The sequence below is a fragment of the Anas acuta genome, chromosome Z (assembly GCF_963932015.1).
Source record: "Anas acuta chromosome Z, bAnaAcu1.1, whole genome shotgun sequence".
In the NCBI taxonomy this organism is placed as follows: domain Eukaryota; kingdom Metazoa; phylum Chordata; class Aves; order Anseriformes; family Anatidae; genus Anas; species Anas acuta.
This window is the reverse complement of record NC_089017.1, coordinates 32,595,065-32,617,134: the sequence shown is the minus strand read 5'-3', so window position 1 is coordinate 32,617,134 and position 22,070 is coordinate 32,595,065. Positions and strand designations below refer to the sequence as shown.

The 22,070-nt window shown below is 39.1% G+C and overlaps 2 protein-coding genes and 1 long non-coding RNA gene across 9 annotated transcripts in view; 2 read left to right on the top strand and 1 right to left on the bottom strand.

Moving 5' to 3' along the window:
- The window catches only part of NMRK1 (nicotinamide riboside kinase 1), a 9,507-nt gene extending 6,132 nt beyond the window's left edge, over window positions 1–3,375 (bottom strand). Inside the window, exons 1-3 of one of the 7 annotated variants that reach the window (XM_068667440.1) lie at window positions 3,245–3,375; window positions 1,068–1,124; window positions 550–640 (exon numbers count right to left, since the gene is read on the bottom strand). In XM_068667440.1, coding sequence (XP_068523541.1) covers window positions 550–640; window positions 1,068–1,124; window positions 3,245–3,309 — 213 coding nt within the window. In that variant the 5' untranslated portion in view covers window positions 3,310–3,375. Of the gene's footprint in view, window positions 1–549; window positions 641–1,067; window positions 1,125–1,487; window positions 1,781–2,692; window positions 3,152–3,244 lie in introns of those variants that run through there. The other 6 variants (XM_068667442.1, XM_068667439.1, XM_068667443.1 and 3 more) reach the window with 6 other exon arrangements.
- OSTF1 (osteoclast stimulating factor 1) lies at window positions 3,210–22,070 on the top strand. The gene is made up of 10 exons (XM_068667447.1): window positions 3,210–3,344; window positions 12,493–12,539; window positions 13,068–13,118; window positions 13,202–13,265; window positions 16,363–16,416; window positions 16,862–16,969; window positions 17,408–17,457; window positions 17,566–17,644; window positions 18,124–18,222; window positions 21,048–22,070. Exons 1-10 carry the CDS (start codon window positions 3,308–3,310, stop codon window positions 21,104–21,106), a joined length of 648 nt encoding a protein of 215 aa, XP_068523548.1. The 5' UTR covers window positions 3,210–3,307; the 3' UTR covers window positions 21,107–22,070.
- Window positions 3,497–9,855, top strand: LOC137848379 (uncharacterized). Its single transcript, XR_011091321.1, has 2 exons — window positions 3,497–5,799; window positions 8,493–9,855. It is a non-coding gene; the product is annotated as an uncharacterized lncRNA (long non-coding RNA).

Here is a 22,070-nt window from a genome sequence, read left to right as displayed (position 1 = left end):
TAAAATTTGTGTTCAAAATTAAACTGCCGTATACAACAATTTTGATGTCATACAAACGCTTTATTTGATCTAGAAAGAGTCTCCAAATCATAGCTCTTAAGTTCACTAGAACTTTACCCTTCAGAAATCAGAACCTATTCAACCTCTTTAAGAACTCTGATATTAATAAAAATTTTTTTCTTTTTTGATTTGGGAAATGATGAATTACATATTACCACATGGATGTATGGTAAACACAACAATATTACAAATTTCATTAGTATAAAGTATCTGCAAAAAATGTATCCAAGGTACACCCATTCCTTACTTTGAAAGAGTATCAAAAATACAGTCAAATTCTTTTTCCCAAATATACTCAGTGGTTTTGGCCACTGAAAGGTCAGTTACCCAAGTGCTGGTTTTATTTCTCTTTCTTGCAGAGTTATTTTAAGCAGCGTCAGTTTTAACAATCCATCAATAGCTAAACTGGGAATAGTACAAATGATAGTAAATAGCAAAATCTACCTAAGCCCAGTTTTATCTAATAGGTCTTTTCACTAATACTGTTACCTTAAAGAAGTCATCTTGAGAGATTATATCACAGTTGGGAAGCATTTTCTTAAGCTTTTCTGCCAGTGTTGTTTTTCCTCCATTTGTTACTCTGATTTAGAAAACACAGTAGAAACTGCATCAAGATATAATCTGTCTTTTACACATATACACACCTATACACACATACACATGTAAATGGAGTAAACCACAAAGACACTTCCCCCACTCCCATAAAGTTTATTCACATTAAATATTCTCTTGAAATTTTGTATAAGGTTCTAACAGCTTCCAGGCAGTAAATCCAGCAAAGATAACAAAGAAGTCAGAAGAAATTAGAGAGAGATGATACCTGAGATCTTCAACAGAGACAGGAACAATTTCTTAAGAGTTACACACAATAAAAAATACAATAGTATGATATATTTGTAATCTGTTTTCACAAGTTATCTATCCAGAAATAGAAATTATACCGCTATTCATTCTGCAAGGAAGACTAGTCTTGAGCAGTACAGGAAATTTAATTTGCTAATACTTACCCTCCAAGGCCAATAACCAGTACTTTCATAGCTTTTCTCCTCAGTTCTTCCTTTCCACTGTCAAAAATAGCAACTCAGTTAAAACTCTTAATTTATAGATATAACAGACTTCAATGCATTTTACCTTTGACAGTATTTTAATAATTTGAGATGAACTTTGAGAGACTAATTTATACCAATATTGATTACCATAGAAGTACCTTGAAGAAAAGCACAATCACTAGCTCAAACATCAACTCTATCCAAAGGACTACATAAATAGATGCTGCAGTGGCAAAACAAACAAACAAAAAACTTAGAAAGCAACCTGGTGACATGTACTGAGGAAAGAAAGATGTTTCAAAAATTCTTTAAGAGTTATAACAGAACATGTCCAAAGACTCTTACAAATCTTGGTCTTGGCAGTGTAAAAGAACTCACCACTCCCTCGTTATAGTTAACAGCACTGATCACATAAGTGTTCCTCATCCTCTCCACCACAGAACAGTCTGGATTCAAGATCAAAGACTGAAACTACAAAACAGGTTGCATTTGTCCACCTACGTCCCTATTGCTGCCAAGAAACCTATCCTACGACTCTGGCTGTCAGCTGTTAACTGCCAAAAGATGCAATTCTCTTTCCCTAACTTTTTCCCAAAACTTTCTTCTGGAACAGGTGTTTGCAGAGCCCAAGGTGCACTGCAGCAGAAAACTACTCCATATGAAAAACAGTTCTGCAGAATGGGAGGGAAAGGATGAATGTTAGTTTTCAGCTGAATGAACTCCTTCTAGTTTACCATCCAATTAGGTGCTGTAGTGTTGCAGAAGGATAGGTAGCAAGGGCTGACTGAACACCTTCCTATGTCAGAGCCGCCAAAACACACAATCCTGTCTTTCACTAACTGTTAACCCAGAACTTTCTTCCAGAACAGGTTTTTCTCTTGACAGTATCACTAGTCTATGGACTTTGTCAAGCATTTGTCAAACATAATTTTCCAAGAGCACACACAAATCAATAAGTGCTTAACCACACACAAATGCCCCAATCTGAGAGTTTAGCCTTTTGCATTTGTTTCGCAGATCTGCATTGCAATCTTTGCATGGTTGCCTTTAGTGTTTTCTCTGTTAGGAAAAAAAATGAGGATGTACTGACTAGTCCAAGAGTCATTGCCGGTATGACAAGACACAGTTCTGCAATCATGCTGCATACTGGGTAAACTTTACAAGTCATCATGCAAGGGTTTTCTAAGAATCTAATAATTCTCTAGGTCAATGATATGTTCATGGTATTGACTATCCATTTAGAGAGTGTAAGCAGATTACCCATTCTCAGGATATGATAAAACTTGATCCATGAAAACACAATGCTATTAAAGAAAATCAGTAAGATTCATGCTGTTGAGGGTTAGCCTTTGACCCACAAAAAAAAAGCTGTTACAAACTAACATCTGGACACAGGTGCCGAGCTTTGGACCCAAATTTACGTCACTATCTACACAAAAGTTAATCCCACCTCATGAGAAAGAACCACCACCATGAAAAAAACCTATCAACCCTTCCTCCCCCAGAATACCGTGTAGCCCCAAGTAGGAAGGCACGTTTGTCTCCAGTGTAGTAACACGGAACCCCTACGTTAGCATACCCACCTCGGCTCAGCACCTTTAAACACAACACAGACTCACTCCGGCTCCCCCAAGCCGTTGCCCTCGCCCTGTTTCTAACGGCACGGGGTGAGAGAGCCGCAGCACCAGCGGCCACACCACGCTTCCCCTCGGTCACCACAGACCGGGCACCGAACCCGCCCGGAGGGCTCACGCAGCTCACCCCCCGCCGCTGCCCGGGCGCAGCACCGCCCGCGAACCGCCGCCTACAGACAGCGGCAGAGCGGCCAGCGCCAACCGCCCCGCCCGCGGCGCTTCCACAGGGCACCGAGCCCCGGTCACGCCGCGGACACGGGGCACCGCGCACCTCACGCCTGCCGCCGCGACTCGCCCCGCTCCAACCGCCGCCAACCGCCGCCGGGGCGACGGGGGCGAGCCCGGAGGGGCGGGGCCTCGGCGCGCAGGGGGTGGCTGCGCACGGCACCACGCGGCCGCCGCTAGGGGGCGCTGCGCACGGCACGGGCGCTGCACACGCCCATCGCCACCGCCCTCCCCGCCCCCCCCTCCCTCCTTCCTCCTCCCGCTGCCCGTCCTCGCCTTCCTCCTCCGCCGCCGCCGCCGCCGGGAGCCCGCAGAGGGCTCGCCCCGCCGCCCGCAGCCATGTCCAAGCCGCCGCCGCCCAAGCCGGCCAAGCCAGGTAAGGCGCGAGGGAGGGTCCCGGCGGCCCGCGGAGCAGCCGGGTGCCGGCTGACGGAGCCCCGCGGAGGGGGGCGCGGGGCCGAGCCGCCCTCCCGCTGCCTTCCTCTTCCTCGGCTGGGCGCCGGGGAAGCTTCCAGAAGGCCCCGTCAGGCCCCCGCTGGCCGGGAAGCCGTCAGGGAGGCGGTGCGGGGCGAGCCCCGCGGCCGAGGCTCGGGAGCAGCCCCCGCCGCCCGCCCCTATCCCCTGCCAGCGCCCTGAGGCGGAGCTCTTGCCCCGAGCCCCTGCCGCGGAGGGTTCGCTTCCACGGCCTGACAAAAAAAAAAAAAAAAAAACACATAAAAGCACTTTTTTTTTTTTTTTTCCTTCTAAAAACGTGCTGAAAAGAATGATTAGGAGTGGCGTAGTTTTAAAACTTAGGGTAAAGATGTCTTCCTGCGCGTCAGCGCACACGCTCCTCTGTCAAAATTTAAGCCATTAGGTTTAGCTTTCTTCTTAACGCTTTCCAAAAATACCTCGAGCCCAAGCAAACACTTGAACAACTTGTAACTTTTGAATTGGTTTAGAGGAAGTGCAACACCGGTTTAGGACACTTAGCCCATCTACCTACCTACCTGCAGAAGCAAAATCTGTGAAAGCTCCCTGAATGCGGAGTTCCACCCTTGGGGGAATTTCCTCTGCTCTTTAATCTGCTAAGCATCTTTCAAAACTGACCTTGCCCACGGGGAAAATAAGGCAGTACTAGAAGTATGGCCCTTGTGGTCTGCTATTGAAAACCTGTATGAGGAAATCTGTGGGCTTCTGAAAGGGTGTGGTGTTATTTTAACAGCCAAATATGTACAAAGAAAGAAAATCTAGAGTGGGTAACTCGGTGTCGATTTGCAGAAAGATGGGTTAAAGTTAAGATTCTTAAGGAATTTAAGGAACCAAACTATTTAACCTCCCAGAGCTACAAGGCTAACTCCGGTGTTTTATGTCTAATGTTGGGCATTCTTCACGAGTTCACTGCGATGCAGTTTTGTGGTACGATTGATCTGATAAAATGCAGGCTGCCATCAAAAGGTGAGGTTCTCTGTACCTGCACCATGTCCCTTTTCCATTCTGTTTAGTGACGGGGCAAGCTGGATTGGTGTTCCGACACTACAGAACACTTTCTTGCTAGGTTATTCTTATATTACAATGAACTTGCTGATCTGGTTTACCACATGATTGCTTGACACAGCAAAAGGAAATGGGTAGAAATAAATGGCAGAAGAAGAAAGAGGAAGAGAATAAGACTTTCTTAGTAGTTGTTCTCAGGGTCGATTAATGAAAGTCTTTTTGAAAAACGTCTTCTTTTTAAAAAGAGAAAGTGAGGCTATTGTGTTAATTCAATTCCAAGGCAGGAAGAGACAGTCTTCTAGTTTACTCCAAAGTATTTTGTACATCTGGCTTTTCTCTGTGTATAACAGCAGTTACGTTTTTAATACTGTCATTGGATCTCTTGGGGTTATAGGCATTAAAATGTAGCAACTTAAAGACATAAATATAGGGGCTGCATGTTGTGAAACAATTCTTGTAGCTTTTGATACAAATTGATGTATCTGTTAGCAACTTCTAGGCTGCAGATGGTGGAATGTTTTCTCAGTGCATTTAATGAGGCTGTTAATTTTTCTTCGTTATTATTAGGTATCCAGACTGTAACCTGGTATGTAGCCTGTGTCAGAGGACATCAAACCTGCTTGCCTTGCCACTGAATGGTTACAATTCAAGACAGATAGGAAACAAGACTTCGGCTGCTGCAGTCCTCTACAAATTTATTTATTTATTTTTAAATAGGAAAAACTGCAAACTAGGTAGAAATGGAAGGAGATGCAGCCAGTGGTAGAGAAGTATGTGTAGTGAAATACTCATTTCTAAAACAGTGAGAGTGTTCATCGTGGGGCTGTTGGAAATTACAGCTGGAAGGCCAGACAGTGCTTTGAAAATGTGCAAAACAGGACGTGCTAAGGGAAGAATACTAATTACAGCATTAAATGTGGTTTTCTTCTGTACATGAGAGATTTTTACCTGATCAAATACTCTTCACTTCTAATAATTCTGCTGCATGAGCAGTGCATTGGATTTCTCTGTGAAGAGGGGGTTTTATCATTTTAGATTTTAGACAGTTGTCTGATACATTTGCCAGCTCTTGAGCTATATTTCGGCAACTGGTTAACCTTTGAGTAAGGGGCTGTAGTTGTTTTTAGTGGCTTTAGGAAGCTTCTAATTTTTGTTGTTTTGTGACTTTTTCCTTTAAAACAATCCAGCTTTCAAAGAAGCCATCTCCTCACTTTGCTTTTCTGCTGAGGCTCTTCATACCATTCTTGCTTTCAGGCCTGTTTTTCTATTTAGACCTGCCACTGGAGATACAAAAGAGTGGAGTGGGAGCTGAGAATAGTTGAAGCTTTCTTCTAGCTTTCCTTCACTACACAAGGGTAGGAGATTTCTCCTCCGTCTTTCAAAAGCTCTATTGATGTCTCAAACTACATTATTCTTTTTAGAGTTCATTAACCTCTTAAACATTCTGTGTCTGATGTTGATTCTATTTACAAAAACTACTTAATAAATCTTTTGAACCTGACAAGCTGTATTGACTTCTGCTAGTTTTTTTCTTTAAATAGTGTTCTGTGATTACACTTTTTTGACTTGAGCCTTACACTTTGTGCAGCAACATCTTTTCAGGACCTGAAAATGTTATATTAATATTTTTAAAGAAACCTTCCTTATTTTCTTACTCTCCTGATAAGGTAAGATTTATTGATCCTGGCACAGAGTCCACATAATACTTACATTTTACAGAGAAAGACAGGTCTTTGTCTCAAGGAAATTACAATTTAAAATGATTCCAATTGAGAGGAAGGGAGGCAGAAGGAAACATAACATATGTAACAGAACGGCTCACTGCCTTAAAGTAGGTCTGTTGCCTTTGCAGCCACTAGTAGCTTTCACAGTTAAAAATAGAATTTTGAATATAAATATTTAGTTTGAACCACAGTCAAGTACTTTTCATGTTACTGAGATGAAGTAGGAGCTGTGGCAGTTACAGGAATCACAGGAGCAGAAAATATACCCTGAGTGGTACGCTAAGGTCTTGACAGCCAGATGGCTCAAACTGATCCCTTTTGTAGTCACTGAAAGGTTTCTGTCAGCTAGGGAGAGGTGAGCATGTGAGTGTGGGGAGCTGTGCCTTAGCCTCGAGCTTGAAAGTGGGAGGCTGTGGGGCTGACATCAGCACAACTATTAAACAGCACCAACATGAATGCTAAATTTCCGTTTCTGACCCCGGGCCCTCCATTTACTGCAAGCTGCTTGCTGGGGCTACAAACAGGCTTCCTGCAAGTGAAGGCATTCTCTGTATTTGGAAAATTAAACTGCTAAGAAGAGGAAGATTAAAACATCAAACTGCTGGTCAAAATTATGAAATTGTATGCATCAAACACAAAGTGTCCACATATATCTTCACTGAGAATATTCTTAATTCTGATTTTCTGTAAACAAATGCTGTTTGTTCTTTCTGCTCCAGTTATTGATGGGTGCAGTCCATGATTGTTGCTGGGCTACCCCACTTTGTCATCTATGCTGGTACCAGTCTGTCCTTTGGATTCATTTCTGTGTATCCCTAAACAGAGTCCCAGTCTTTTTTGCTGGATTAATGCCCCCCTGCCCTCCCCCCCTCCCATTTGTGTGCCCTTGTTCACTTTTCTAACAGAGCGCTATTTGAAAGTGGAAGATGGCTCTCTAAACACTGGTACCTCTACTTTTTGTCTGTCTTAAAGTGGTCCTTAAATGTTGTATTGTACTCAGTTGTGTCTCTATGCAAAAATCTTTGAGCAAAGTGCCAGATTTCAAGCAGCAGTCCTGTAAAACATATTCGCACTCTTTAATCCTTCTTGAACGTCTGAGTGTAACAGCACCTTATTTTCCTGTTCCTAAAAAGTCAGGGGAGGAAAGTTTCCATCTGCCCTTAATGTCCTTCTAAGAAAACAGCATGCTTCCAAAGACACATGCATTATCATAACACAAGCATTACTTTCCTTGGTAAAGTGAAGTGCAAGCATATCACAAATGATCCTGATCTATGGTTTTCCCATAATGCCAGCTCTTACAAAAAGCATTGTGGCTTCCAATTGCTCCTGTTGCCAGGCTGTGTAATTCCTTTGTAGGGTCCTAAATCAACACTGAGAAAGCACCAACTGTTTGTGACAGCACATCATCTGTGAGGCAGAAGATGTTTTGCATGCTTCAGAGAAAATCATCTGAATGTGCATCAAAAAGCACAATTTGTGTTCTGGGAGGAGATTCTGAAACTTGGATAGGCCCTTGAACCTGTCCTTTTTCTCCCTACCCTGGAGCTTATTCATACTTTCTCTTTTTGGTCAAATTGTTACAGGTGGGGATTGAAATTAGTTGTTGTTAATCAAATTTCTGCTAGACTCTCCCTTGTTCTCAGCTTTGTCTGTGCAGCCTTGGAGGATAGTCCAGAGGGAGGATGGTCCCTGCCTAATGGCTGGTGACAGTTAGCCAAGAATTAGTTTGAACTCTTATGGAAGTTGATGGACTTGAAGTTTTCTAATTTGTGTGTAGAAGACCAGGGTCCGCAGTGTGGAGAGTATACCATTCCCTCTGTTACAGGCACCGTAACAGTGTGCTGTGATACCCAGGGAGTCTTTATCTAAAGAAAGTTAATTACTCTGATTTTTATGGTAGTCTAGTGCTACTCACTCTAAATGTAGTCGATGAAAAGATGCTCCATCGTGACCAATATCTGATTTGTAAAATGTTGTTTGGATCAGTCAGTGAAATTTGATTGTGTCTGTCTCTGGCAGGAGAACCGGGATGTAAAATTCTAGCAAAATACCTGTATTGGTTCACTGGAGCCAAGCCTTGATTGGCTTATAATCATGATTATTTTAACTAAAATAAATGGCTCTCACATCCAGGAAGGTGTCGTGCTGTGTGTTTTTTGTTATTGTTAGTTTTGTTTGTTTGTTTGTTTTTGCTGAATAATTAATACAAATTGACTAACAAAGTTGTTTTCCCTCCCATTTAGTGCTAGAAGTTCGGCCTCACTGAGATGGCTAAATAAATAATGCTATGCAAGAATCAGTCTCTTTTCTTTCTTTCACAGGTGAAAGCAAATAAGAGGAAAGCAGAAAATGCTTTAGGTGCAAGTTGAGTGGAATTTTAATGCTGGTGTCTGTGACGGCATTGAGAAGCTGGTGTAAAAGGACAGAAGGGAAGTGGGAGGGAGGAACATTACTGAGAGAAACTAAATCTGTTGCAACTAAATTTGTTGCAAAAACACTTAGCACTTCTTTGAAAACAACCTTCTATTAATGATACTTCAATTAAAATCAAAATTGTTAGGAAACAAAGTTTCTAGTCCTTTGAAAAAAAAAAAATCTTTTTTTTTTTTTAAACTTTGTATTGGAAAACCCAGTAGAGGTCTTGTGTAGTTCAGTATATATCAGAAGCTGCATTTTTAAACTGCTGTTACTGTTTAGTACCGCAGTTTCTTTCCTTTCATGAGTGTTATTTGTTACTCAACTGTTAAGAGGAATCTGAGTTGCCTGTTCCCTTTCTTGATAAAAGCATTCTGTAGGAGAAATTATCAGAAAGAATTCAGAGGAATTTAGGTTGACTCACCTTGTCCTGCTGCTGTGTGAGGGTTTGTTAAATTGTGACGTGGGTGTTTTGTATGCTGAGTTCACTTGACTGTGTAGTATGTGTAATAAATTATCCTTTTTTGTCAGATAGTTGTATTGCAGATGTTTAATAAAAATCCTGTGAAAAGGGAAAAGGCAGACTTGTGGCTGACGTACGGAACTGAAAAGGACTGTTCAGATTTGTTCCTGCAGTTACTGTGAGATATCTCTGCACTGTGCTTCTATTTTTTATTTTCAGAAGTGATACTGCCTTTGTTAGTTATGCTGATAACAAAGTTGTTAATCTTAGCCTGATACCTTGAAACCTGAAAAATAAAATAAAATAAGAAAGCAGATGTGTCTTTTGTATTTTGGTTATTTTGTTCTAGAAATACCCGTTCAGGAGGTGCAGCCAGTCTACTTAAGCAAATCTAAATCAGTGCTAATAACCATCTTCTCCATCCTACCGGAATCTTACAAAGTGGTTAGTGAAAGGAGAGTAGTAAAGAGGAGCACAGCAGGTCCTCAGGCACGTTCTAATTTTGTGCTTATTCCAGAGGACACCAGCAAGGAAAAGATGTAATTTTGTATGCAAGCCTAGGGATGTGCATTGCTAGATAAAAGTCCTTGTATTCAAGTGATTGCGGCTACCCGTGTGCCTAGTAAAAAACAGGTTATTGATATTTCCAGAATGGGGGCACTAGTTTAATATGCCTCTTGAGTCCCCATGTTTTGTTGTTTTAAACCTCATTAATTTATGAGATTTAATTATTTTTTTTTCTCCCAGAAAAAAAAAAAAAACAAACCCTGTGAAGTGCTAAAATCATATTGTTATTTGCTCTTAAATGCAGCAATGTAAACAGGCTTAACATCTGTTTATCAATAAATACTTAAAAGATAATTTGAAAATGCCAGTAGTAAGTAGTGTTTAACTCCATATGAAGTACTGTAAAACTAAAGTTTACCAGACTTACTGTTTTGTAGATGCAGATCTGTACTTCATCAGAGGGAAATGTTCAGGAATGTGCTGTGCAGCCATGAGTAAACATTTGGGGAAGTAACTCTGTATTTCTATTGTATAGAATAAAACATAAACAGAAAACAAATCACCTTTAGTTTAAAAAACATTTCAACAGTGCTTTTATCAGCTTCAGTATTTACATTTTCTAAAACTTCCCCAGTTTTAGAAAACTGTTAAACTCTGGGTATGCGTGTAGTACATTATTACTGGAAATGCATGCTGTACAAAGATCTATATTTCTTGCTTTTCTCTATCTTCTGCCATCTTATCATTTCTGCTTTATTATTTGTTATTCTTCCCTTTTGGTCTCCAGTTTCTCCTTTTACTTAAGTAGAACCTTGAAAAGTAGTGTTTGGTGCTTAAAGTCATCAAAGTATATAGTGTGCAGTCCTTTTGTGCATTTTACTGTCATCTACTCAAGAAAAAGTCTGAGATAAGGAACAGTACTCTGTACCACCCACCCCTTTATGTTACCCATCCTGGTTTGTCATCCCTTGTTCTTTCTCCATATGTTTTTTTTTTTTTCTTATTGACTACTAGTCACAGTTTGGACGCTTAATTCTGAAGCTCTTGCATCTATGACACATTATTGTTTGCTTGTTTTTTTCATCATTTCAATCCACGTAATGAATAGGGGTTTCATTCCTTTTAGCTGCTGCCACAGTACAGGTATTTAGTTTCTGGAGTGTGGGTCTGTAAAGTGTTGAACCCGTTATGTCTAAGCAATAGCTGCTGTGTGAGAGAGAATTCTAATGGTATTACTCAAGGAGAAAAAAAAATGTCTGGGAGAAGCATGGGATATTGCTACAAACTGGAAGAAAAATAGTATTTTCAGTGTCTGCATGCGTTTGGTAATTAAGAAAGTTAACAGTTCAATTTTATGGATATATCATTACATGTACTTTGACACAAAAAAAGCTTAAGAGAGTGTACTAGATAAATGTTTTGTGTAGCAGTTATGCATTGATAGATGTCCCTATATAAACATAGACTATGCTATGGCTCTTGCCCGAGAACATCTAGAGGTATTTGAAGATGTCTTTCAAGAGCTACTCCAAGACTTCAGGATATGGATCAAAATGGCAGACTGATCAATATGGCAGCTTATACAGTTTAGTACCATCCCTCTTTCTCAAGCCTGTCAGCATATATATATATTTAGACTGAGATTTCTAAAGCCCTTAAGTTAGCCCTGTAAAATGCTTAAACTCTAAAACTCCCGTCAGTAGGCTACTTGCGGTAAGAAAAAGTACCTCTATTAAGAAAGTATCTCGAGACATTTTTTGCCTCCTCTTCTTTAGAGAAGGATAAGGGGTTATTCTTAAGAGGTAGGGAAACTTACTCTCTTGTTGCTCAATTCTTTCCACATAATTTACACCTTAACATACTGTGCAAGAGTCTGTGTAACCACACTTTGTTGTACAGTGTGAATCTTTGGCAGTAAATTCATCAGTGACAGAACATATAAATAGCCTTTTCTAAGTAGTGCATTGTCTTAATGAACCAAAGAACTGCTTTGATTATAAGTTAGTCTGCATAACGTGAAATATAATTTAAGAACCTGCAGTACAGTGTGGCTTACTTACATAGTTGTGATATTTAAAAGCAAACAAAAGTCTGTATATTTTTCCATCCAGCTCAGTATATTTCAGCAGTTCAATTAATAAAATTATAGAATGTACATGTTTCTTCTCATGAACCCATCTTATACCTTTTGCTTTGTATGCTCGAAATACACCTAGATTGAATATTTTTAAATGTTTATAGGAATGCTTCTCTTGCAGTTAATGCAGTTAAATTTCTGCCTCTGTGCTAAAGTTCTGTTTTCCGGGCCTGGATGCTGCTAGAAGAGTCTCTTAAAACTGCCCTATTAAAATAAACATTGCTTACTCAGTGGAATTATAAACACTAGGTTATTTTAAGCATGTAAGCAGAATTACCTTATAAGTTGTGCATTACATAAATAGGACTTGCTGACCATGATCATTTTTCTTCAAGTCCTTCAATGATTTCTGTGCCATTGTGTTATTTTTTTGATTAATAATGACTGCAAGTATGAGAGCATAGGACAGACATCAGTCATTGCTTTGTTTCTTTATTCCTTCCTTAATTCTGTAGAATTTGACATTATTTAAAAATAAAAATAAAAAATGGTGAGTAAATGGTTGAAGCTGCACTTTATCTCAGAAACCAGTGACAATACTTAAGTTGATTTACATGGTTAGCCATGAAGACTGTTATATGTGTAGGACTGGTCAGTTGACCCATTTCCTTCAGAATCACGCTGCTTGGTTCAGTGTTTTCATCATCACTTTCATTGATAAAAATTCGTACCACAAACTCATTCAGCAAGCAGTTTTAAGGGTTAAGGAAAGAAATTTACTTGGATTTGGGGGCTGTATGTGTATGCAGTGTTTAGAAAGCATGGTCTTAATAATTTTTATTTTTTTATATTTTTTTAGGGCAGGTTAAAGTGTTCAGAGCCCTGTATACGTTTGAACCCAGAACAGTAAGTATGTCCAGATTTTGGGATTTGGAGGGGCTTCTTTTAAAACTTTTCTATAATAACATTTCTTTAGTTCTGCTAGGATTGGACTATCAGACTTGCTGTACTACTTTTTCATTGAAAAAGTGTGTTGATGGGTACTGGTTCTTAAACATGACTTTTCTTTTCTTCCAAAGGCAACAAGGATAATTGAGAGAGAACTGAGAGAGCTGATGAACTGTGACCAGCCAAGAAAGGGGAAGAAGTTAACAAACGATATATTTCACTGCTTTTGTTGCACAGTGTTCAGTTGGAAAGACCACAGTCTTTCTTTAGCAGTCAGGAAGATGACAGATCCAAAAAGTTAGCTTCAGGCAAGTCAAACTACAGTATCAGACTGTCAGGCAGTTGTCTAGTACCTACAGAATTAGAACTATTGTCATTTTGAAAGAACCACTGAATAGACGCTGCTTTTTACAGGTATTTATTTTACTTAATTATATACACCCAGATTTCTGTTTACCCTTACTTTTATTTTAATTATTTTTTAAGCCAGATGAACTGTACTTTGAAGAAGGAGATATCATTTACATCTCAGACATGGTGAGTCTGACACATCCCATACAGACTATATACTTCTGAGATGCAGTATATCCCTTATAAACTCTTTTCTCCTTTCTCTTCAGAGTGATACAAACTGGTGGAAAGGAACTTGCAAAGGGAGAACTGGACTAATTCCAAGCAACTATGGTAATGTCTAGAATAATTTCATTTGGTAAGATCATTCACAATCAAAGGAAATGGCCAAATGAAAATTACTGATACACTTTCTTTCAGACACTGTTAACAATATTGGCATTTAACAGTACTCTACCAGGGTATTTTGGAATACTTCTGCAATATCACTTACACTATGAATATCACTATTCATCAGCAGTGTACAGGCTGTGAGTTTGCCAAGTATTTGTTTCTAAGTGTGCATGTAACAGCAGGAGATGTTCTTAGTTTTAAGAGGAAGAACACATGGATGTAAGGGAGGATTCTACAGGATGCACGCAACTCATGGGCTTACATTTTTGATATCCTTAGTGAATGTATTCCAACTTTTAAGATCTTAGTAGCAGTGTCTTAGATGTATTCTTTCCGTTTGTATATTGCTTTTGGTTTGAGGTGTTTGTTTGTTTGTTTTTTTTTTAATAAGTCTAATGATGGACACAAGTCCTTTCATAACTTGGAGATTGAGAAGCTGGCAGAGCTTCTGGGTGGCTTCTTAGACAGATAGATTATCAATATTTGAAATGTTAAGTAAATACTGTATGTGGACAGGAGCCTAAAGCAGATGAGCAGTTCTGTAGATATCCTTTGTTGCTTTTTTGTCTTTTTTTTTTTTACCCTGCTGAAGAAATAGGGCTGTTTTGTTTGACATTTGTTGGTTTTTAATGAACCTATTCAGCCACAGAAGGAAATGTTTTCTTGATTGCACCAACATTAAACATACCTGTTTTGACAGAATAGAAATTGCTTTTTCACATTCAACTAAAATCATTTTGAAAAGCCATGAGTACGGTAATCACAGCACAATTCTTCCAAGTCCACCCAGGAAATGTAGGCAGAGTAGCAGAGTCACGTGACAGGTTGCATCAGAACTGTTAGTATTTTGGTAACTGTGTGGTTGCTCTGTGTTGTCCCTTCTTCACCAGGAGACATGGTAGCAATGCTATATGGTTCCCCACCCTGAACTGTACTTAGTAGAATTATATGAGTAGAGGACTACAGTGCAGTTATTGAGACCATAGTGTACAATTTCACTTGCAGAAAAACTTTGTGACTTCTAGAACGACTATTCCTGCCAGAGATGATTGCTGTTATATACAAGAGTAGTTTAAAGGTGCTTACCTGCACTCAAATTTCTTTTGGACATTGAAGTGTGCTGTATTTAAAATAAAAGCAGCAACTATCAATTTGGAGAACTTCCTTCCAGTCTTTCACTGCAAAAAGCAGCATTTAGCTTTCATCAGCACTGGTGAGTCTGTACCTGGAGTACTTACTGTATGTAGTTCTCAGCTCCCCTGTACAAAAGGGACATGGAGTTACTGGAGCGAATACAGTGAAGGGCCATAAAGATGAAGGGACTGTAGCACCTCTCCTATGAAGAAGTGGTGTGGTCTTCTTCCTTGGCAGTCTTCAAAAGCTGTCTGGACGTGGTCCTGGGAAACCTGCTCTGGGTGGCTTTACCTGAGTAGGGGCACGGGACTAGATGACTTTCAGAGGACCCTTCCAACCTCAACTGCTCTGATTTTAGGCCAGAAGGATATGTCTGTGCGCATGCTTTTGCAGAATTTCATGTGTAAGCAGAACAGAAACCTACGTACAACCTAAGAATGAAGAGTGCTAGGAACATGTTTTCCAATTTAGACATACAAAATCTTCATAAATTTGCTTCCGCGGGTCATCACGGTTAGGTCTGCCTCGGTTTAGTCTTAACTACTGAAACAGTGATATCTCCTCATGTGCTTCAGCAACCTTTTTGAGGAAGGTGGAGACAGGCGTGAAACTGCTGAGGCTCTGGTGGGGTCTTGTACTCCACTTGCTGGGCGTGAAGGAACATGTCTGAATAGAAAAGCTGATGAAGCTAGAATCAAGTGTTATCTGCATTAAAAATACTTATTACTGAACTTCTGACAGTTTTATAAGGACAAAATTATTTTTAGGTTTCTGAGAGAGTGTTATGCTTTATGAAAGTTAATGCTTTCTGCTGTGCATTACAAGCACTACTAAATATCAGTAGGGCATTCTGCTTATGTGATGGCTGTCCACTTCTGCTCTACTTTGGGATTCTGTTCACTGCTGGCACAAGCTTTTGGAACGTGAAGTACTGGAATCTAGCAGTTCTATTTTATTCACAGTTAGAGAAACATGAAATAAGAATACGTTATGACAATCTTCAGACTTCTGTTTCTGATAATTGAAATATATTTGCCTGTATTGCATCTGATTGTAGTAGCAGTTTGATCTGAGAAACATACTCTTATATTCTCCCTGCCTAGGGTAACACGCTGTAGAGCAAGGACATAGGGAGTCTACTCGTATCATATTGTATTTATCTGTTTGCATAGTAGTCACAAGCTTTTTCACCTAAAAACTACTAAAAAAAAAAAAGGAGTTGCCAAATCACAGCTGCACTTTCAGCTGTTCCACAGTGCTGTTCAGTTTCTTTTTTCTGTTGCAACAGCACAGTGACCAGGAACTTGTTGGCTTCTCTTCTCTAGTAAAACCTAAAGCTTGTGAGATGAAGCAAAGACCTACAGAAGCCTCAATTTGAATCTGCTTACTGCTATATTCATTGCTTCTGCAGTTACGATTTGCAGATCTCCTGTAAGTTTTCCAGGGAAAATAAAAACCTCTGTTAAATAAGTTGTAAGCCTGTTGACAGTGGGTTTTCTTAGCTATCTTTCAGAGACCCCTTGGAAATAATTCACTTATAACTACAGAAGGCAAGCTGTAGGTTGAAAACCTAGTCACATGCAGTTACTTAGGAACATTCCAATTGTGGAAAGGCAAGTAACAACTGAGATAAAATATTACCAGATACCTAATGCCTTGCAACCTCTGATCAATTCAGTACTGTGCTTTGAAGTTTTTACAAGCGCTTTTCTGAATTGCTTTACCATACATAAGAAACTGAAGTGTATCAACTAGTCCATCAGGCACAAGTCCCCTTTCATATGTGAATCAAATATGTATTACTGTCTCCTGTAGAACAAATAGCAAGTTTTATTTCTGTACAGAAATCAAGTATCTCTTCAGTTTCAGATGTAGTTAGAATGTACTGTCTGTTTCATTTCAGTGGCTGAGCAAGCTGAATCTATTGATAATCCATTGCATGAAGCTGCCAAGCGAGGTAAGTGTGACTTGGATTTTAGTTGTGTAATGCTAAAAGACTGTTTTGTGTTAAAATAATGTATTTAGAATGAAGTTACCCTGTCTGTTTTGTTTATCTGATATCTTGAACTGTCAAGATAGTTATTTGCTGAAGTTCTGCAGCTTTCAGAAGCTGGTTTACAGTCTGCGAAAATTGCCACTCTCTGTGACATGATTGTATACACAGCAGAAAAAGTTGGTGTCATCCATTTAGCTGTGTAGGGACCTGAAGGTCTCCTGAGAAGGAGGAAGAGATGTTTGCTGTGAGTTGGACAGGTTGTTTTACAAATTATAGTTATTTCTGATAATAACTTTTTCTCCTTGTATGTTCATGGCAGGACTGGCAGTTTTCCTAAAGAACCAAGTAATGTTTCTATTAGCTTTTAAAAGAAAAAACAAATCAGTAAAACAGAATTGTTTTTCAGGCAATCTAAGCTGGTTGAGAGAATGTTTGGATAACCGAGTTGGGGTCAATGGCTTAGACAAAGCTGGAAACACAGCTCTGTACTGGGCATGCCACGGAGGCCACAAAGGTATGGGAGAATTCATTGGAGATAACTGTCCTCTGATTTTCTTGATTTGCTTGTTAGATAGATTGCTAAATAATAAAGCAAGGATTTTATATATATATATACATATATATATATATATTTTTTTTTTAAGAGAAGTTAAAGCTATAAGGGAAGTTCAGGTCTGTCAAACGCTATGTGTTTTGTTGTTGCTGTTGAAGTGGGCGTTCTAATCACCGTAACTGGTAGAAGTGGAGCAGGAAGAAGGACAGACAAAAAAAGGGTTGCTTATTTTGTTGTAGTGACTGGTGACTGGTTGTTTCCTGAACATGTTCTGGCTGTTAGAGATTTTCATTAGCTGATTGGATCTCTCTTTCCTTGCATCTTAACTAAAATCTGTACTATGACTGTAAATAAGACTATTTCGTTTCCAGTAAACTCTTTTTTTCCTGTTCTTTGCAGATATAGTGGATGTTCTGTTTACCCAAGCAAACCTAGAGCTAAACCAACAGGTAGGAGGACACTTACACTACGAATCTGATTTTATTTGTCCTTGGTACAGGCTGAAAGTTTTTTTTTTCTGTATTTTAATCCTGTTGCTTTTCCCTCTAACTCCACAGAACAAATTGGGAGACACAGCTTTGCATGCTGCTGCATGGAAAGGTTATGCAGATATTGTAGAGATGCTGCTGGCAAAGGGTAAAGATCTTCACCAAGATTTCAACAACCTGTGTGGCAGACGAGCTTCCTGAATTTTTATTAATGTGTATATTTAAACTTTTTTCCTATAACCCAGGTACAATCTCTAGCCAGCTTACCTGCCATGACTTTATATGCCTTACAGAAAATTCTGGCAGCTGTTTAGAAAGTAGACACCTCACCTGCTTAAATTAAATTTCATCCTGCTATGTGGACAAAATTAGGCACTTAACCCCAGAACAGCAGTTCCGTTTCCTTCTTGGAAAGGGAGAGCAGACAGCAATTTCCCTAGCCAGCTGTAGCTTTTGGAAGCTCGTCCATATCTTTTAGTCTACTTCCGATCAGTCCATAGATAAGATTTCCTTGTCCATTATTCTGAGCTGTTTTACCCATGCTACTGAAACTCATATCTTACTTAATGCCATTGCTCAAGGCATACCTGGGACAGTGATTAATAGTGGAAATTTTGTGTTATAAAGGGGCAAGAACAGATCTGAAGAACAACGAGAAGAAACTGGCTTTAGACATGGCAACCAATGCAGCTTGTGCTTCACTGCTTAAGAAGAAACAGAGTGCAGGTATTTATAATTTTGTTCTTCAGATAATTTTTTCCTCTTTGGAGAACACACTATTTCAGCCGAGTATCAATATGTTGTTAGTCATAATCACTCTAGAGCTAGATGGGCTAAGAGTGTTCTTTGGAAGGGTTTGTTTGAATGAGGTAGTTCAGCAGAGGTGTGATAGGCCTGTGGTTCATCACATCCAGTGTAGTTGACCCCACACAAAATGCCATCCTACTTAGCAAGAGGCAAAGGAATTTGTGGAAACAGTAAGGGCTATTCAGAAGAAAAGCAAGGATGGAAACTTCCTTTAGGAGCAGTATACTACAAGGAACAGGGTGTGAGAATAAAGCAGTATGGCATGTTTTCTCTGTTCTTCTAAACTAAATCAATATCTGCAGAAGCTCCTCTTTTTTTCTGTTTGTTTGTTTGTTTGTTTGTTTTTTGTTTGTTTTTGTCTTGCTCCTTTTACAACTTTTTACTCCTATGTCTCTCTAAGTGATGTTCAATGGAGGAATAAAGAAAGAATGCTTTCAGGTATTTATCAAAATAGTCTCTCTGCCTTGCACTTGTGTTCGTCTTTCCTAACAGCCCAATGTCTGTGTACAAAAGCTTCTGGGAGGTAAAAAGGACATTTTAAAAAAGTGAACAAATACTGAATTGTTCAGCGTCACATAAGCAACATCACCTGTGACTTTCAGGATGCTGAAATTTGTGTGGAAACCCTAAGTGAATTACACATACATGTAAGATGAGAAATGTCTTAACGACACAGACAGTGACAACTTGTACCAGTGGGATGCAGTCTAGCAACTGTACTGTTGAAGGGCTAGCATGGAAAACATGGGAACAGAAGGAATTATTTGTGGGTAATACACAGTTGTGGGAGTTAAATGATGGAACATCTGACAGTAGCTTTGAAGAATGATGATCAGTTGCAGCAAAAATACTGATCAGCTTTTTCATAGAGGTAATACCCAGATTTCCTAGAAAATGTTGACAAACTATTTCTCTCAATTTTGGCTCTGAAGAAAACAGTTGTAACCAGGGGCAGACTTTCCTCTGTTTCAATATGTGTTGTTTTTTTTTGTTTTTTTTTTCTAATGTTATCTAATCCCTGTTAGAACGACTTATTTTTTTTCCTGTCTTGTCTAGACACCTCATATGGGACTATCTTCTGTTCTAATGTCCCAGATAATTATATTAATATTTCATTTTGTGGCTCTAGAAACTTTACCTACTTTTGGTGCATTTGCTTCACTCCTAAATTATTTTGTTTCACAGCTGACTAATTTTTCATCCTTAGTCACTTCATCTGTTGCCAGGCTCTGATACTCTCACACAGTTTTCTTGTTTGTCTTGATATGAGAGCCGATGTTAGTTTTTTAACTGCAGGTTCAATATTAGCTTCCTTGCTTGTTTTTCCTCTGTAAATTTGGTCATTTATAACCTATGTGATACTGCTAGTCTGTTCTTGTTTGCTCTATTTTCTTGGTCATTTGTATTCATTCCTTTTTTTCTATGACTGGATTCTACATTTCAGTATTTCAAGTATCTCTCAGTTAAAATATGTTTCTTTTTCAGAAGCTCAGTCCTATTTCAGTGGTCTTCCTGTCCCCATTTTCAAATTTGTTCCTACTTATATGGACCAGATATGGCTTATATCACAGTCTATCTATAAAACATTTTGTTTTCTCCAAGGAAGGTTACTTACATTTAACTTCCACAAGTTAAATGTCCAATTTTGCTTTACATTTTTACACACAGATTCATGTGTGTACACGTCACAACTATTGAAGTATATTCTAAGAAATGAGAGTTATTAAAATTGTGCCATACAAATGCAAAAAGATTGTGTCGCTTTTGAGAAAATAGAATCTGTCCTTTCCTAAAGCATGGTCCCTTGAGCACAGAGCTCCACTGTTTCTTGTTTCTTTCCTTCCTTTTCTTTTCCTACTAAAGAGAAAAAACTTTCATATATTTCTTTTATCAAAATGATACAGCAGGTCAGTTTAAATTTACTCGTTTTTATTCTAGAAGTCTAGTATAGCATGGTGATCATTTCTGTGCGTTACATAAGTCTGCACTTGATATTAATAATGAAATATATTATTGCAAAATTATGACTAGGATCTTATGATTCTTTGCTCCCAATAGTACAGAATATTATACATTATATACAAGATATGTTACTGTATATTTGAAAATCTGCTGGAAAATAATTATTTATTACAGAAAGCCTTTGCAGTTTATCTTTGTTTAGTCCCAAAGATAGATGTAGTTCTCCAGGTACTACTGCACTTCAGTACTCCTGTGTTCCGCTTACCATTTTTTCAAAAGCATAAGCTCATAAAGTAATTAGATCTAAGAAATGCTTGCTTAGGAAAAAATGTAGGTGAGGAAAGAGAAGACAATGATGGAGTGTGTTCGATTTTAAGTGGAGAATTGTAGCCATCTAAGCACTTGGAAGAAAATTACATAGACTCTTCTGCCAGTGCAGCCCTCCTTTCCTTTTTGATTTGAAGTTAAGATATACAGAAAATACAACTAGAGTGTTCCATCTCTGCTGTACAGCTCCTAACAAGCCAGGAGGTGGCTCCTGAGGGTCACTGAGGACAGATTACATTACATAGATACGAGATGTGACTGGCTTAGCCCTACCTTTGCAATCCAGATCTTCAGCCCCAGCATCTGTGTAGTGCTAGCATCCCAGAATGATACAGAAATCAGTTTTCTCAGATACTGATTTACAAGCATTGCAAATCTTTTTTTTTTTTTTTTTTTTGAGGCTTTGTCTGATTTTTATCCCAGGCTAAAAGAGATCTTTTTTGCTTTTTTTCCAGGTACAGTCCGAACATTAAGTAATGCGGAGGAATACCTCGATGATGAAGACTCCGATTAGCTTTTTTCATTCAGCCTGAAGAACTGTAACCTATGCTATTTCCAAAGTGTATCTCTAAAACTGTAAAATTATCTTACTTAAAGTATTGCAGTCTTCCTATATAGCTTTCCAAGGGAGCAATCTTCATGTGTATCAGAAGATGCCACATTATAAGTCAGAGTTCCTTTGGGATTATCTGACAGGGGATGCGTGGCTTAGCCTTTCCTTTCTTATCTCTTGAATGGGCAGAGGGGACAGTCTTTTGAACTCACAGTTTTCATCTCAGGCCTTCTCAGCAAGTGCCTTGCATCTCTGGAATACAATCCTCAAATTTGAAAGGTCCCTCTGGGACAGCAGGACACCATTGCTAACATTCCCCAAAGTACCCCTGGGTATAGGTTCCATTGTGCAGCAAGATAATACTGGCAGCGTCAGTACTAGCTGACAGGCGTGAATGCAGATGCTGCTATAGAGCTCCATGTGGAGCCGATACAACAACATACGGTTTTGGAGGCTTGAGCCTAGGAGTGTTTTGTTGTTGTTGCTTGTTGTTTTTTTTTGTTTTTTTTTTTTTTTTTTTTTAATTTCCTATTCATCTCTCTCAGTGTAAGGGGTAGTAGGATCTGGATCTGTCCCTGGATGCTTTTTCTTCTCTACTGCTGTGGGCCCAATCCCTGAAATATAAACTCAGGTGAAATAATTGCTTAAGTCAGTTTTGCTTCAGAAATACACTTAATTTTGGACTTAGTGACTTGATTATTTTGCTTTTGAAATGCATTCTGTTGAAGCAATTCATAGTGAAAAGAAGGCTGAATATTTTTCTATTTATCCTGCCTACATTTTTTTTTACTGATCTCTTGCTTTTATTTTTTAAGTGTTCTTATATTTGTCCTAAATTACCTCAAAGCTTGAGTGTTTTTGAAGGAATGAGGGAAAAGATGTATATCTTTGAAAGAGGTATGTGAATAAACATTTTTAAAATGTG